At 35.9% G+C, this 16,761-nt stretch overlaps 1 protein-coding gene across 1 annotated transcript; it reads right to left on the bottom strand.

Moving 5' to 3' along the window:
- Positions 1-469: 469 nt before the first annotated feature.
- Positions 470-15,101, bottom strand: LCA5 (lebercilin LCA5). The gene is given in 8 exon segments (XM_070932886.1): positions 470-3,150; positions 5,804-5,942; positions 6,771-6,919; positions 7,397-7,493; positions 10,915-11,052; positions 13,331-13,857; positions 14,859-15,080; positions 15,083-15,101. Coding segments are annotated over 8 exon segments (2,079 nt in total). The 3' UTR covers positions 470-2,362.
- Positions 15,102-16,761: the final 1,660 nt, after the last annotated feature.

Raw genomic sequence — 16,761 nt, 5'->3', positions numbered from 1 at the left:
ATTCCAAGACTTCTAGTGATTATTGTTTCCTGACCTCATCTATTTTGAAGGGGTGACAATACATTGTATTATGCCAAGATTGTTGAATAAGCCGTAATGGCTGGGTTTGCAGATAATTCATACTGAACAATAATCACACTGAACAAAGGAAAAGGAGAGAGACTTTGTGACTTAGAGCTGTCTCATGAGTATTTAAGCAGTATGGAAGTTGCAAAGAGCCATTTCACCTTATTTACCCAACAGGTTGCTATTGGTTCCATGTGCAAAATGGAATTAAAAAAAATATTCAAGGTAAAAATGTTCCAAAGCACATTAACATCACCTGGACTACAGTGATGTAAATATATGGATGGATTTGTTACTTTCATAAACACAATTGTCATGAGATCAAAGCTAGTCTGTTCCCCATTTCATATCCTTGGAATTAAGTACAGAAATATGTTAGCAAAAAATAGCAAAGTACTTGTGCTTGTTCGTGTCAGAAATACAAATACTTTAATAAAAAATCAAGCATATTTCCAGAAGTAACTTGTACATAAAATATAAATATATAAAAAACAATTAACATTTACATATCTTCAACCAGTACAGACAAAATGCTAGAGTAATTTGTGTATATAATGCAGAACTTGTAATTTCTTCTCAGTGAAAATATTTTTTAAAAAAAGAAAAAAACCCAAATCTTTATTTGTGCATTAAAAATGTAAGGATATTTAGTTATTTCCAAAGATGTACTAATAACCAAAACATAATCCTACCATCTCGGTTCTAATTGAAAGCTGGAAAATATCGATGATAAACTAAACCTCGTGTGTGTGAATTCTGGATGATTATAGAGTAGAATACTAAAACTCAGGGTGCACAAAAGCCTTTTGTTTTGCCAATGTGTCACAGGAGAATGTTTCCCTAGAGTCCACTGCACTTTTTCTCCAAATGCTCAAGTAGCCTGGAGGCTAAACTAGTAGTTTGGGAAACTTAACAAAACCTAAATGTTACTTTGATATTGGCCTGAACCCACAATTTCTGCCGGTAAACAATATTGCCTTAACATTAAGATTAACCAATAGTAATGAAAATGGGAAACATTACTATTTTCCTCTTACTTTTCAACTTAGTTCTGTGGTAACCAAGAGCCTTCCTCTTTATATTTCCATAGCTTTGAACCTTACTCTACACATGAATGTTTTTCTTGCCTTTAGCTGCAATTACTTGGGATCTTGTGCCTTAAGAGATAATCAGCATATAATAAGAACATCTGTTTAAATGGCTAGGCTATAAGCCTTAGGTTAAAGAATTCTGTACATTCATAGTAATGCATCAGCATCCTTCTCGTTCGTTCATTTTCTGTGTTCATATGGAGCCTAGAAATGATGTTTCTTAGGATAAAGCAATTGTCCGTAGCCAAAATGAAAAACAAAACAAAGTGTAGATCTAATTATGGGCTTTAGGTCTTCAGGCTCAGGCTAGCCAATCCCTTTGTTCATCTTTTTAAATGTTTTTTAATTGAATGTTTTATATTGATATAGACATTTGGTGCAGCCCTCTAGGAACATTAGCATAATCACCAAACTTACATTGCACAAATACTTCACTTTGCTAAACAGATTATAGTCATGTCAGTAATTCACAACCCAGTTATTCTATTGTAGTTTTTTAATAGAGCTGGCCAGGTACAATTAAACTAGAGGTAAATTTAATGGGCATATATTTTTTGTTTCCCAATTAAATATTATCATAGGTTTTCCAACAGAAGATATATGATAACGAATTACAACATTCTCTATATTGCCATCAATCTTTAGTCAATTTTATTCTATGACAGAGGCTGATAAACATCTATTACATTTAAAGCAAACATTTAGGTGTATTATGCAAAACTAAAACATAAACTAAGGTTACAGGGACAATCCAACTTTTTCTGCAGTGATTGTTTTGCCTGCACCCTCAATTTCAATACGTAAAATTCTTCATAAAAGAAGCACTCTCTACAAGAGATATTTAACAAAATGGTGGTGGAAAGAGGCCTTAAATGAGAAAGAATTCAAATTCAAAAAACACCCTCCTTTATTTGGATGTGCTAGTGAAATGTCAATTTGAAGTGACTGATGACAAATATGTAGAGAACACTATTTCCTTCTAAGAAGAGGGCCAAGTGATTCTATTAATAGAATTAAAATAAGAAAATAATTATTGAGTACAATCTTGTTTTATCTGTTAATTGTCATCATTTTTGCTTAGGGCATTAAATAAAAAGTTGCATTCTTGATCATTCTCAAAGCTATATAACTTAACTTCAATCACTTTGAATTTATAAACTATAAACATACTAAATATAACTATTTACATATTTTACAGAATAAAATCACTGTAATAATACTTCCTCAATATCATCTTCTAAAGAATCAAGTGCCTTAACTGCTGGTCTATTTGCTGTGTGTTGCAATCGTTGTCTTTGGGATATAAAGTTCTTTCCTTCACTAAAAAAAAGATCAGTGTCATTTTTAATGTTGAGCATGGTTCCTTTAGCCTGAAAACCATTGTTTGTATTACCATCTTGTTGAAAATCATTTCTCTTAGGTGGAGTGATTGTATTGACATTGCTACCAAACAGCTGCTCCATTAAATTAGGCTTTCTCTCTTTCTTAGTATCAAGACCTACATTTTCCTTAGTGAGTTCATCTAAGAAGTCAATTTTTTGATTAAGCAAGGTTGGCCTCCCTGACCCTTTCCCAAAGGAAGGTACATAACTACCAAATATCAAGTCGTTGCTTGTACGTGTGACATCTGTAGACTGCGGTTTCTGGGTTTCTTCTTTGACAACTGTACTAAAGCGATCTGGTTCTGGCAAACCATTAGACACTTTCTCTACTGTCTCTGACAATTGCTGCTGACAATTTTTTTCCAATGTATAAGGTACAGTGACAGTATCTGTGGTAAGTTCTTGGGAAGCTGTATTTATAATGTTTTGCATTTCCCTGTCGATTTCACGCATCTTGGCAAGCAGAATTTTTTTCCGTCTTTCCTCCTCTGTTCTGTCATGATTCTGTGTTCCTTTTTCTAAAATATATACTCCTGTCTCCATCTTCACTTTTTCATTTTCAAACAAATGACTGTTTTCTTTCTTTCTGTCTGATTCTTCTTTCTCCCATTCTGAAGGTTAAAATACAACAAATTTAGATCTACATATTGATTGTATTGACATTCACACATGATGCTAAACTATAGTTTAGTATGACATACCGGTACATAAGTTGAAGCAAGCCTATTTTTTATCCTCCAATAAGGCTGAGAAGAAATACAGAACTTTATGCTTTCCCACAATTGTATCTTGTCATCTAGGTCAAACAAATGCTACTAATACTATACAGTGGTTCTTAAAACCCTGTTGAAATTTGAAAATGTCTGTATAAATATGACCTAAACATGACCTATTCTTCATACCACTCCTAAAACTAGATAAAGAAAATGCAATTAAATAAATCAAAAATATTATCCTTGTTCATTTATTCATTGAGCCAAGGCTACATCTTCATGTGTGACAAAAGTTCATTGGAAGGAAAATTATTAAGTAACAATTAAGTGCAATTGCATAATTCAACATGTTAGTTATTATTTACAATTAGGATATACTTGATTTTTAAATAATGCAAAGAGTAGTGTTTACATATTTCTTTTAAAGACAAGCAAATATACAAAGCTGGTTTTTTAAAAAGGCTTTCTATAATTATCCCCATGCATGTGTATGAGGAGAATGGACTTGGATGTTAATATTTCTATTGACTATATAAAAGTACCGTATTGAAAGGGCAAAATCACCAATTTCCATGGAAAGGTAAATAAACACACATCTACGAAGAGGATGATATACAAAGATTACTCAGTTCTTCAATTTGTATAGTTCAGATATGTAGCAAAATATTTAAGTGAAAGTTCATGGAGTCATAGATATCTAGTTCATCTCCTACATAGTCCAAAAAACCACCACTACAGCACCCCCAACAGATGACGATCCAGACTTTGTACAGATACCTCCAGCAAAGGAGAGTCCACCATCTCCCATAATAATTCCATCTCTTGTTGAACAATTACATTAGAAAATTTGCCCAGAATTTATTCTCTTGTACTTTAAACTCTTTGTGACTTGTCTCATTTTCAGAAATATCACAGAACAATTCTGCTCCATTTTCTACATCAGAAGAGTCAAAAATATGTGGCCCACAAAAATCCTGAGTGCAGCCCGAACCAGATTAAAATAAAGTTCAGAAATATTTAACAAAATAAAATTAAAATACAATAAATCACAGAGTTCATGCTTTTTAAAATGAAATAATAATAAATTACATCACCAAGCACCATAAAACACTGGCCTTGCGAGATCCTGCACAAGTTTAACACACACACACAAACAGAATTCTTTATTGGCTAAGTGTGATCGGATGCACAAAGAATGTGTCTCCGGTGCATAAAGCTCACAGTGTACATATAAACAGTAAGTAATGTGTATGTGTATGGGTGTGTGTGTGTGTGTATATGTATATATATATTCATACAAAGACAAACACACTGTATATGTATACACACACACACACACATTTATACTATACACACAGAGATATATATTTCTTATTTCCTTAAGAATTCCACAGGCTTATACAAAAACCAAACAATGAAACGGTCTCAGTAAACTTAGTACAGTAAAACAAATTATCAAAGAAAAAACCCATTAAAATGTAGCATGTAGCAATGCAGTTAAAAAAGTAGTCTGCTTCTGAATTGCCGTCTTGAAAATGTCCAGAGAACAAGCACTTATCTTTTAATTTGAGACTAGATAACATGGGAATGGTCTGTATTTTTTCCAAGTGAGAGTACCACTTGGATTCTACAAGTGTGACATAACCTTCTTATTCCTATTTACTACACTGCCAAATCTACAGGTAGAACCATAACCAGTACCTCTACTGCTGTTCTTGACATATGAGTTGGGGTGTATTGGGGAGGCAGGTTTATCTAGTTTCTGTGGTCCTGAGCCATTTAGGTCTATGGAGACCGCCATGATTACTGCACTGAGACAGGCACTCAGAGGAGATAGCAGCATCTAACAATCATTCATTTTAAAAACAGCTAGGGAAGTCAGTCTTCATTAGTACTTGGTTAGGCAGCCACAAAAAAATCCTAGAGCTGAAGGTTTGATAAGCGAAAAACAACCAGAAGAAGGTACTGGTAAGCCATTTCCATACAGTTACCAAGGACACATCCCAGTAGTTAACCAAGAATTGTACTCAAGAGAGTTCTTATCTTTTGCCTAGAGGCCCTCAATGCAATGTCAGTGGTTTTTTAAATTGTTTCATCCAATTACGTCTTTTGCCTGTCTCTAATAATGTTATTACACCACTGTAACGACATTCACATCTATTGTTTCCACAAGTGTCTTGGCACCGGGCAGTTCCAAACTAGATCCTCAACTCACAAACAAGCAATTACAAATTGCTCCATTATCCCCAGGACATGTCCAACCTATCCCACTGGGGTAATTACCTCCAGTTTAAGAACCACCAATCTATGTGATAGGATTTCGTTTCGCTGTCCCACAACAATCACAGATATACTGTACAAAAAAAAAAATCTTGTCCATAATATTTACTTATTGCAGTGTAAAAATAAAAAGTGTTCTGTTTATCATCCGAGAAGAAATAACCATTATATAAGAAATATAGCTGATAATAATTGGAGGAAATTGTACATATATATTACATAATGACATGTTCATAGATAAATCCTGCAAATGTAAACATTTCTACTTTACCTTCTCTTAGTTTATTGGCTCTTTCTTCCAGTGCTTGGAGTTCTTGTTCATTTTTTAGTTTCTCTTCTCTTTCTCTTTCTTGGTTCTGTTCCTGCTTGAAATCCTCTCTTTGTTCATCCCAATCTTTAACTGGCTGTTCCTAAAAATATAAATGTAGAATGAAAAGTTCTTCAAAAACCATTTGGATGAAATTAGAATGAATATTGTCATTTCAGTTCATTTGCAATAAGTTCCATTAACTAAAAGTATCAGCAAATTATGATCAAAATACTCTTAGTAGAAAAAGTAGTGTATACTCCTTTCCTGCTTAAGGAAGATGCTACTACCTGATATTCAAGATCCCTTTTAGCTCAGCCACCATCTATTCCATTCACGAAGGATTTTCAATTCTTAAGAAAGGCTTTTCAGGGATATGAGAAAGACGCTCACTCAAAGAAGCAGATAAAAAGATGCTGCCTGATTCCTCTACATGACTTTTATCTGGATTCAACTCACAAAATTTTCAGATTTTAGCTATCTAAAACCTGGGCATTCCTATATTTTATCATACTAAAACTTAGATTTTCAATTTGCAATTACAGGTAGTCCTTGACTTAAAACCAAATTGGAACCAAAATTTCCATCATAAATCCTTGTGGTCGTAAATTGAGTCGGATCAATTACATGATAGTTTTACAGTGATCGTTAAGTGAATCACATGGTCACTAAGCAAACAACGCAGTCATTAAGCAAATCTAGTTTCCCCAATCAGTGGTTTTTTTCCCTTAAAAAAAGTGACAAAAAGGTCACAAATTGCAATTGTGACTGCAGGATGCTACAACTGGTTATAAATGCACAACAGTTAAATGAATGGTTGTAAGTCGAGGACTATCTACTTTCACTTCAATACAAACTTTTCCAATGACATGGAGAGAAGCTGGTGAGTAAACAGAAGACAGCAAAAATGGAAATTACAGTTTCAACTCACCAATTGGAGATGCCCATCGTCTTCCTTTTTCTCCACTATTTCATCAGAAATGAAGTCTGGTGGCAATGGAAATTCTAACGGGGAAAAGTATCCAGTAGTCTGTACTCCTTTTGTGTTCTGTACTTCTCTTACAGTGTTTTTCTCAATAACTATAATAAAATTTGTGCCACATTTTAAATAGTTTTATTTAAATAAACAGTTTCAGGAACTTCATACCTATTGGTTTTATCAGTAATATGAATGACTTAAATGCATATCAAAAGAGAGTTCCTTAGAACATCAGTAATGGAATATGGAGCTATAAGAAGTCTGGAATGTTGACAGCAATAAAGATTTAAAAACCTCTTATTAATCCAATTGCCAATCTTCACACATAACAATACCATTACATAATAATTTATTCTTTTTTAATCGAGCTAAGAGTTGCTTTGCTTTAGTTTTCAAATGCAAAAATTAGAATAAAAATAGTTTACTTTTCAAATGATTAAACTAAAAAGTACAGGCAATGGATTCAATGTGCTAGAAATACGAAAATATTGAGAAATCGCTTATCATTGAGTGATATATTATTTAAAGTAAACCTTCACTATTTTGTATATAACAGTTAATATAGTACCGGTATTTACCTTTTTTTCTTGGTGTGATATCATCATGTTTTTTGGGTGAGTGTTTTAACATACGATTAGAATATATATTTTTTGCATCTAATTCTCTCTCTTTTTCCTAATAAAAATAGAAACATACACATTGTCAGAAAACTATTATAGATCTGCAGGCTAAGGAAGACTTCTTTTGAATAACTTTATGTCTATGTTGCAGCCCTAAATATGACTAATAAGCCTAACAATTTAGACAAAGCTGGAACACAATTTTATATCACAGGGATTCTCAAACATCATAATACCTTAACTGCCTAAATCAGTAACACAAATTTGTGTAACTCTACCCAAAAATAAATTTTAATTATTTCATTATGGTTAGGGTGGATATATGTCTATTTACTTTTAATAATTACATTTTGATCTTTATATAAAATAAAACTGTGAATCTTACACATTAGTAAAATAAGTTTAGATAAAATAAAATTGGGATTTAGTTTTGCTTAATTCCAAAATTTAACGTCATGTTTTTAACAAAGATGATTCTTCTTACTTTTGCATAATTTCTGAAATCGATTATGAAAGCAGCCACTGTCAATCATTAGGTTGAATGGTGGTGGTGGGGGGAAGTACAGGTAGTCCTAAATCCTCAATTTACGACCACAAATGGGACTGGAATTTCTGTTGCTAAGCAATGCTGTCATAAAGCATGATTTCATGTGACCATATCACTTGGTGACAGCAGTCCATCATTAACCAAATTCCATGATTGTTGGCCATGGACCCAGCTTAGTCCAACCATTTTGGACATCTCCCAGCCCCAAGCCTCGATAAGGAAAAGGATTAACTCTCTCTATCCATCTGTTTCCCCACCACCATCATTTCTGCTCTTTTGGTCACCCTTTACCCTAACTTGCAGGGCAGCAAGGAGTCCCAGAATGCATGGCTCAGGGGCTGTTTGTCATTCTGCAGCTCAGGGTTTTTTAGTGCACTGCAATTCCGCAGCTGCAAGAAGCCACAGACAATTCTGAAACCTAAACCACCCAACAGTGTGGAGCAAAGCTGCCATACCCTGAGAAATCCCAGCTGCCCTTGGAGTACAGTGCAAAGCCGCAGGTAACTCAATTTGCCCTAGCAGCATGGAAAAAGCGACAGCCGTCTCAGGAAACCTAAGTAGCCTCAGCCAGTTGCCCTCACCACCCTGCACTCCAGCGTTTCCAGCTGACCTTCACCATCCTCTTGCTCCTACTGCTTAAGCAGTAGGCCCAGCCTGGCCCTTTGCAAGGTGGCTGCTAACCACATGAAACCATCTTCCCCAGATCTCATGGCTAAATCACTGTACATGACCTTAGGAAGGAAGCCTGATGTGGCCAGAAGCTACCTTGCAAAAGGCTAGGCTGGACATACTTGGTTAGCAACAGGAACAAGAAACGGCAATGGTCAGTTAGGGTGTCAGAGGCTGTGAAGGGCAAGGAGCCAAAAGGGCATAAATTGGGAGAGGAGATAGGCAGATGAGGGAAGCTGAAGTGCCCCTGTAGTTATAAGCAGGCTGCCAGGTGCCGAAATTTTATGCACCTGATTGGGGGCACTGCAACAGCTGTAACTTCTGGGACCAGTCATAAGTTTCTTCATTCAGTGCCACTGTAACTTTGAATGATTATTGAACAATTGGTTGTAAGTGGAGGACTACTTGTACATTCCCTTGCCTTAAATCAGCTTCTCTTAAAATGCTGCAGCTTGCAAAATACTGGTAGATTATACATTGCTTTTGGTGCTCACTCAGAACACAGCCATACTGAAATAACGACCATAGTATTTGCCCCTTCTTCCTTCTCTTTTGTTTTAATTCCATCTGCAGAGATAACATCAGTTCAGTGAGGACTTTTGTATAAAAACTTTTATCATTCAGGTATGCTTATTCCTCCTTTCAAAGGCAAAAAGTGGTGTCTTTAAAAAAACAAATAACATTTAGGCTTCATGCAGGATTCTGAGCCTTCATACACTTTTTACACTAAACTGGTAATCCTGCTTGGAAATAAAGCACAAGGAATGGACTCTCTAGAAACACCCTGCAACCTACATTCAATAAATGCTGTTGTATCAAAAACTGTAATTCAATTTCCCATTAATACCATGTTTTCTCAAAAATAAGACAGGGTCTTTTTTCTTTTGACACCCCCCCCCCAAAGAAGGGCTTGGCCTAATTATCGGGGGTCTTATTATTTTGGGGATGCAGGAGGCAGCGAGTATGGGACAGGATGTCCCGTCGCTGCCGTTGCCTCCCCTCCCTGTTCTTCGTCCTGGCTGAGCGGCCCAACACATCCCACCCCACCCCAATGGCAACAGCTGCTTCCCTTCTCCGCCGTCTCTTTATCGAGAGGGGTGGCAGGTGGGACGGGAGAGAAGCGAGATGTGTCAATCAAACTTCTTGAACTCGTGAGAAGGCTTTCTTTTACAGTGTGTTTCCCTAGACACAAAGGTAAGGAAAGTGACGGAGCTTGAAAGGTAAAATCTGCGTCCCGCTTCTCGCCTGTCCCACCTGCCACCCCCCAAATTGGAGGTGGGTGTCTAAGCGAGGGGCAGGAGCCCTGTCATGCCCGGCGAGGGGAGGGAAGAGAAGAGACAGCAAGGGGAGCCACGTCTCGCTCCACGTGTCTCGCTTCTCCCCTGCCCCACCTGCCACCCCTCTTGATAAAGAGACGGCGGGGAAGGGAAGCAGCTGTTGCCATTGGGGTGGGGTGGGACGTGTTGGGCCACAACACACGCGCCTTACCTTTCAAGTTCCGTCACTTTCCTCGCCGTTGTGTTCAGGGAAACACGCTGTAAAAGAAAACCTTATCGCGAGTTCGAGGTTTGATTGAACTCACGAGAAGGCTTTCTTTTAGAGCGTTTTTCCCTGGGCACAACGGCGAGGAAAGCGACAGAGCTTGAAAGGTAAGACCTGCATCCTGCTTCTCGCCCATCCCACCTGCCACCCCCCAAATTGCATCCTAAAGGGGGCAGGTGGCTGAGCAAGGGGCAAGAGCCCTGCCACTCCCAGCAAAGGGTGGGGGGGGGAGAAGAGACAGCAAGGGCAGCCACATCTCGCTCCATGTGTCTTGCTTTTCCCCGCCCCACCTGCCACCCCTCTCGATAAAGAGATGGCGGGAAAGGGAAGCAGCCAGGCTGCTGTTGCCATTGGGGTGGAGTGGGACGTGTTGGGCCGCTTGGCCGGCATGAAGAACAGGGAGGGGAGGGCATGTCCCCCCTTTTCCCCCCTCCGGCCTCACTTCCTCAACTCATTTTGGTTGCGCGGCAAGGAACCAGAGGAAATGGCAGGACCAGCTGCACATTCTTGTAAGTAGTTGGTGGTGGTGGGCTTATTTTGCAGGGGTGGCTTATATTATCGCATGCGCTGAAAAGCCCAATTGGGCTTATTATCCGGACATGTCTTATTTTCAGGGAAACATGGTAGTTATATTTAACTATGTGAGATATAAAAAAAATATTTTAGGTTAGAAAATATGTTATAAAGATATTCTATGCTAGACAATACCAATTTTTACCTTTAGTTTTTGTTTCAATCCTTGGGCTTCCTCTTGGATAATCTTTTTTTCTTCTTGGGCTTCATACAATTTCTTTTTCAGAGAGTGCAGTTGTCTTTGGAAACTATTATTGCTAAGATCAAGCTTCTTCTCAAACTCCTACAATGCAGTATAATAGTAAAATTATCATGTTTTGGTAAAAATATTTTTAAAGGGACAAAACTGAGGGTTTGTATATAATTGTTTGTATAAGAGCTGCTGTGGCACAGTGGTTAGAATGCAGTACTGCAGGCCAATGGTGAAATCCAATTTTTTTTACTACTGGTTCTGTGGGCGTGGCTTGGTGGGCATGGTGTGGCTTGGTGGGCGTGGCAAAGGAAGGATACTGCAAAATCTCCATTCCCATCCCACTCTGGGGCCAGCCAGATGTGGTATTTGCGGATTCTCCGAACTACTCAACATTTCCGCTAACAGTTCTCCAAACTGCTCAAAATTTCCGCTACCAGTTCTCCATAACCTGTCAGAACCTGCTGGATTTCACCCCTGTTGCAGGCTACTTCTGCTGACTGCCAGCTGCCTGCAATTTAGCAGTTCGAATCTCACCAAGCTCAAGGTTGACTCATCCTTCCAAGGAGGATAAAATGAGGACCCAGATTGTTGGGGGAATATGCTGACTCTGTAAACCGCTTAGAGAGGGCTGTAAAGCACCGTGAAGCAGTATATAAGTCTAAGTGCTATTGCTGTTGCTATTCAAATACTTTTCTAAAACGAAATATTTCATTTCATTTCATGGCCCTTCTCAACCCTATCAAAATAAAGCTCACGATCCTGAAGATCAGAAGTGACCAGGAATGCTTTGAAATATCTCGTTCAAGTTAAGACCGAGCCGAAACTGGGGCAGGAAAGTGAAGGCAGGAGGTGTGGCTAAAAGAAACAGACAGCTCGGTGTCAACAGGATTCAACCCATTCTTGGCCACTCCTGGGACCTTGCAAGAGAATATAAAGATGTATAAACTCATCAATGTCTCTTATAGAAAGTCTGAACTTCAACTACTCAAGAGGTACCAAAACAGATCAAAACAAAGTGCCTACTGTTTATCATAGGATTTGAACAGAGTTTCATGTTTTGTTCTACCTGGACAAATGCTCCAAGTAAAAAGGCAAAAAAAAAGTTCTATCTGCTCTCTTTTCCAGCTCTGAATTACTGAATGCTCACTTTTTTTCCCACAGTGTAAATTTCCCCTAACTTTCCATTGCAATTTAGAGAGACAGCATATGTATGACCTTAAAGAAGAAATAACTTGATGACAAGTTCTAGATGCTACATTAGCAAACGGTATTAAAAATTAATTCCTAGTCAAGTAAAGGTTTTATCATGGTGATAAGAAGGAGGCTAGAAGTAGTTGGAGACTTCTTGCCAGTTTTATTCAGTTTTATTCAGCTTTAATAAAGTTTCATGTTATCATTAAACATTCATATTATTCTACTTCTTTTTTCATTCGTTTAGACTCCTATGCTACAATTTTCAACTCATGGAGGATGGCAAAAAATAAGATCCCCACTCCCATGTTGCCTGTTCTCTTGATATTTACTTTATTTAATCTTTTTAATTTAAGTGTTTTTATTACCTTTTTAAACTTTTATATTATTCTGTAAGCCTTCCAGAGTCGCTTGAGCAGTGCAATAGGAGGCACAAATGTAATAATAAGTCAAGCAAAATTAAATCAATTTTAACAATAGCGCAAAAATATTATGTGCATAGTCCCATAAACTTAACCCTAAAACTGCATTATTAACTTGCAAACACAGAGTGACAAAGTAACCTTAGAAATTTTATCCTTGTGAGTTTGATGAATGAAGGGCCTTAAATAATGGAGGGATTACTAAGAGAAGTTTGGGGACTATTCTCACCAATAATCTGTCTCTGCATCACCTCTATATAATTCCAGAAAATTCCCATTCTCTAGGTTTTCTTAGAACATAGGAAAGCTAGTGAAAGCTACTTCATCCTTTTCTATTAGCAGGTACACAAAGCAGGCCTTCTATGAACTCAGCTCCCCTTTTACAATCTTAAGGATCCAATTAAGGATTCTAATGAATTAGTATGTCAAAAGAAAAGGTGAAGTTAAGAATTTAATTTACAGTGAAATTTTATATATATTTATTTAGAAGTATAAGGTCTGTTTAGAAGTAACACCCCCACTGTTTACTGGCTACGATTTTACATCTGTTAATTATAATGGCAATGTTAGTAAATAACATGTGATACTGGTTCTTTGTCAGATTCAAAGAATTCACACAACTAAATTGGCCTGTTACAGTTTAATTTTGTTTTTTTCTAAGTATGAGTGGCCAGTAAGTGTATAAATATGGTATGCACCATAAAATGTACAAAATAAAATGTATCTTTTAAAATGCTTTATAAAATGGCTCTTACCTTATTTTTCTTCTCACTATCTTCCAATCTATTTTCTGCAATTGCCAACTTCTTAGCCAGCTCATCACGTTCAGGGAGGTTCTTATCTTCTGCAAGTTTTTTCAGTTTTTGCAAACTATTTTTAACTTTGAATAGCTCTTCCTCTGAAGCCTTGAGTTTCTTCTCAGCTGTTTGTTCTCTTTCTTGGGTTTTTCTTAAGCGCTCCTTTAGTATTCTCATCTCATCATTATGCCGCGCCAGAAATTGAGAGATTACATTTTCTGTGTCTTCAAACTTATGAAGGGCTTTCTCATGTCTGTACTGAAGCTGCTTTAGTACCCTATTTTCTTTCTGCAACTCATCAAATTTGACATGCAGCCCAGTCAGTTCATTACGAAGCTCGTTAATTTTCAGCAGCCTAGCAGAAAGCACTCTCTTTGTAACAAGACTAATATCTTTGGCAGGAGACTCCCTGGTGAGGCTCTGGGAGTAAAAACCCCAGCGGGTTCTCTTGCTGGGTGCGTATTTAGAGTAAAATTGCATTGTGGCTGCAAAGAAATACAACAAGGTTAAGATTACAATGAAAATGTGTAAAATCATACAAGGACTGAAATTTCTTAGATGTACAATTTCTCATAGCTTGCAAACGTATTACAACAATCTCTCAAATATTCACTTTGAAATCAGCAAATATTAACTCCTGAACCATTTATTTTTTTTAATCCTGATTTTCTAAAAGTCTTTTAAAAAGAAGATACCAGTCTAACAGAGTTCAATATTTCGGCACAATAAAGGAGAACCTGAATTCTTCAATTCTACTGTTAAGTTTAAAAGCACTTATGGGTTAGGGTAGGAGAAGAGAGGCAATAGAGTTGGACAAAAGTAAACAAGGAGAAAAACTAAAAATAGATGACTCATCTCTCTAAAATAAAACTAAAATGAAACTAATACTGTATCTGGTGTGCAAAAAATCTGAATCATTTAATGGCAGTCTATCTAGTATCATCTGAGTTTTTGCAGCCCAAATACTACGGTAAACACTTTGTGACTAATGAAATATTCAGTCTGTAATTAAAAATAGACAAGAGCTTTGTCAATCTTTTAAAAGAAAAGTGAGTTATATTTTGTATTGTCTGTTCACGCAACATTATTGCTAAATGAATGTTTAAATGGTCATGATCAATTGATTTGTTAACTAAGTAAGAGACTTAATACCTACTCCCTCTACTGTCTTGTATCTAAGATGCTATATTTTGAGGTGAAGAAAGGAGATATTTATAACTGACTAAATTCGATCAATACATATAATTACAAGAATAAAAGTGTGTTCCAATTTAATTACAAAGAAAAAGCAAGCCAGGGTACTTTCTGTTGAGTAAATTGTACTTTTTTATTTTAAAACCTAAATGTTAATTTTTCTTACAAATGTCAGCTCAGCTTTGAAATATGGCATATTTCAAAGGAAATAATCTTATTTTCATATAATTCATTTAACACCATGATACACACAGACACACACATAATAAACTGTGTTTTGCCAACTACTTACCATGATAATCTGCATGGCTTTTCAAGTTCTGTATTTTATTGCTTCTATTTACAGTTTGTATAGACTGAGTGCTGATGGTTGGAGACTGATCAGAAGCATGAGTTGAATCATCATCCGAGTAATATGAATGACTGCTTTTATCACTGTCTGATTTTCTGCTATGCTCAGAATCCACACTCTTTCCTCCTTCCTCCATTACAAGAAACTTTTCCTCAAATAGTCATTTTCCAGATGAAGGCTCATTACACGGTCACTACTGGCTTCTTGTCAATTCATTACCTAAGTTTAGAAGAGTTGCTGACATCATTTTGGCAATCAATATTTCTCATGTATCTTTCAATTCGAATTCAAAGAAGAAAATGGAAGCTGATTATAATAACCATTTCAAAATGAATGTTAGTGGCCAATAATTCTTCCATTTAATGTTTAATTAAGTCTTACTTATGTACATTTGTGAAATGAACTTCTGCAGATTAGAGTTTGTTAATTATAACTGATGTTACACATTACCATTTTATCATTACTGGTAACACAACAGAGGAATTTCTTCAAAGAAAAATATTAAAAAGCGTATGCAGAAGGGCAGCACATCACTTGAAAAAAATACTTAATAATAAATAATTCCAAAGAAATAGATATATGAATAAATCATGTTCAATATGAGAAAATTCATAATTTTATCAATTATTAATTTCTAAATACATGAAAGTCCTTTGATTTGAACATAGCCAACCATTTTTAAAGTTAAGCAAATATTTAAGATGGTCTCAACTAGTTGTTTTGTTCAGTATTTTTAAGCATCATCACAGTACAGACAAATCTAATAAAAATGTGTTCTTACTAAATCAGACCAAGCTTAATCTACACGAAATATTCTTTCAAAATGACTAATTATATGACATGCTGCTGCTGCTGAATCCTTCATATTTTCAGTGATTCTAACTTTTATTTTATCTAGAACATAGACTTCATACTTTTTATCATTGGTAGACTTGTTTTCCCCAAATTTGTCTACTCAAAATCTTTAAAAAATAAATCTAATTATGAACAGGACTATTTTTATAGTAGTATATTATATAAAATAGATCATGTAAACATCTGGTACTCAGTGGAGAAAATACTGAACAATGAACCAATATTTTGATTTCCTGTATGGCAACATACAGTCTTTCATGTTCTTTCATTCTAATGAGAAAGAAGACTCTCCATATTGTTTAGCATATGGAAGTTTGCTATATTATATTTTAGTCACCAAAACTAAATGTCTCAGAGCATAAACTGTCCACCTATGGCATTTTATCTCCATCCTTTGCCGCTAATTCTAAATATCATTTGTTCATTTCATTAGTATAATGTGCAATTTCCTATCTTTAAGTGAACGGATGTGCATCTTCTCAGTTTAATGTTCCTTCTCAAGTCAGATGTAAATTTAACCATGAAATTATGAAATTAAAGTCACCTTTATAGAATCCACCATTTTTGCTATAATTCTGATCTCATTTAATCTAAAACAACTTCAATAAATCTCCACAGATGCCTTTTGGAACAAAAAAATAAATAAAAAAATAAAAAAAGGGCATGCCTACCGTCCCTGTCCTAATGTTCCCTTTAATTGTATTCTTTTTATGTATTCAATTCATGCTTATATATATTATCTAATATGTACTCAACAAAATAAATAAATAAATTCCTGCCTGTGGCATGATTATTTCAACTTTAATGTTCATTTGACAAAATAAGAAAATGGAAGCTGTAATTAAAGAGAAATTGAGTAGAATTAACAGGACTGCCTTCCACAGTAAGTATATCATATAGAGATGAAAAACAGAGACCTGAATTTTAACACATCACTGTAGATTGCAATGGAAAAAAGTGTTTTCAAATTGAGGAATTCATAGTAATT

This window comes from Pituophis catenifer, unplaced genomic scaffold (genome assembly GCF_029215685.1).
Source record: "Pituophis catenifer annectens isolate HBS135680 unplaced genomic scaffold, rPitCat1.0.hap2 SCAF_1, whole genome shotgun sequence".
Classification (NCBI taxonomy): domain Eukaryota; kingdom Metazoa; phylum Chordata; class Lepidosauria; order Squamata; family Colubridae; genus Pituophis; species Pituophis catenifer.
The sequence above is the reverse complement of the archived record's forward strand: the minus strand, read 5'-3'. Positions and strand labels throughout refer to the sequence as shown.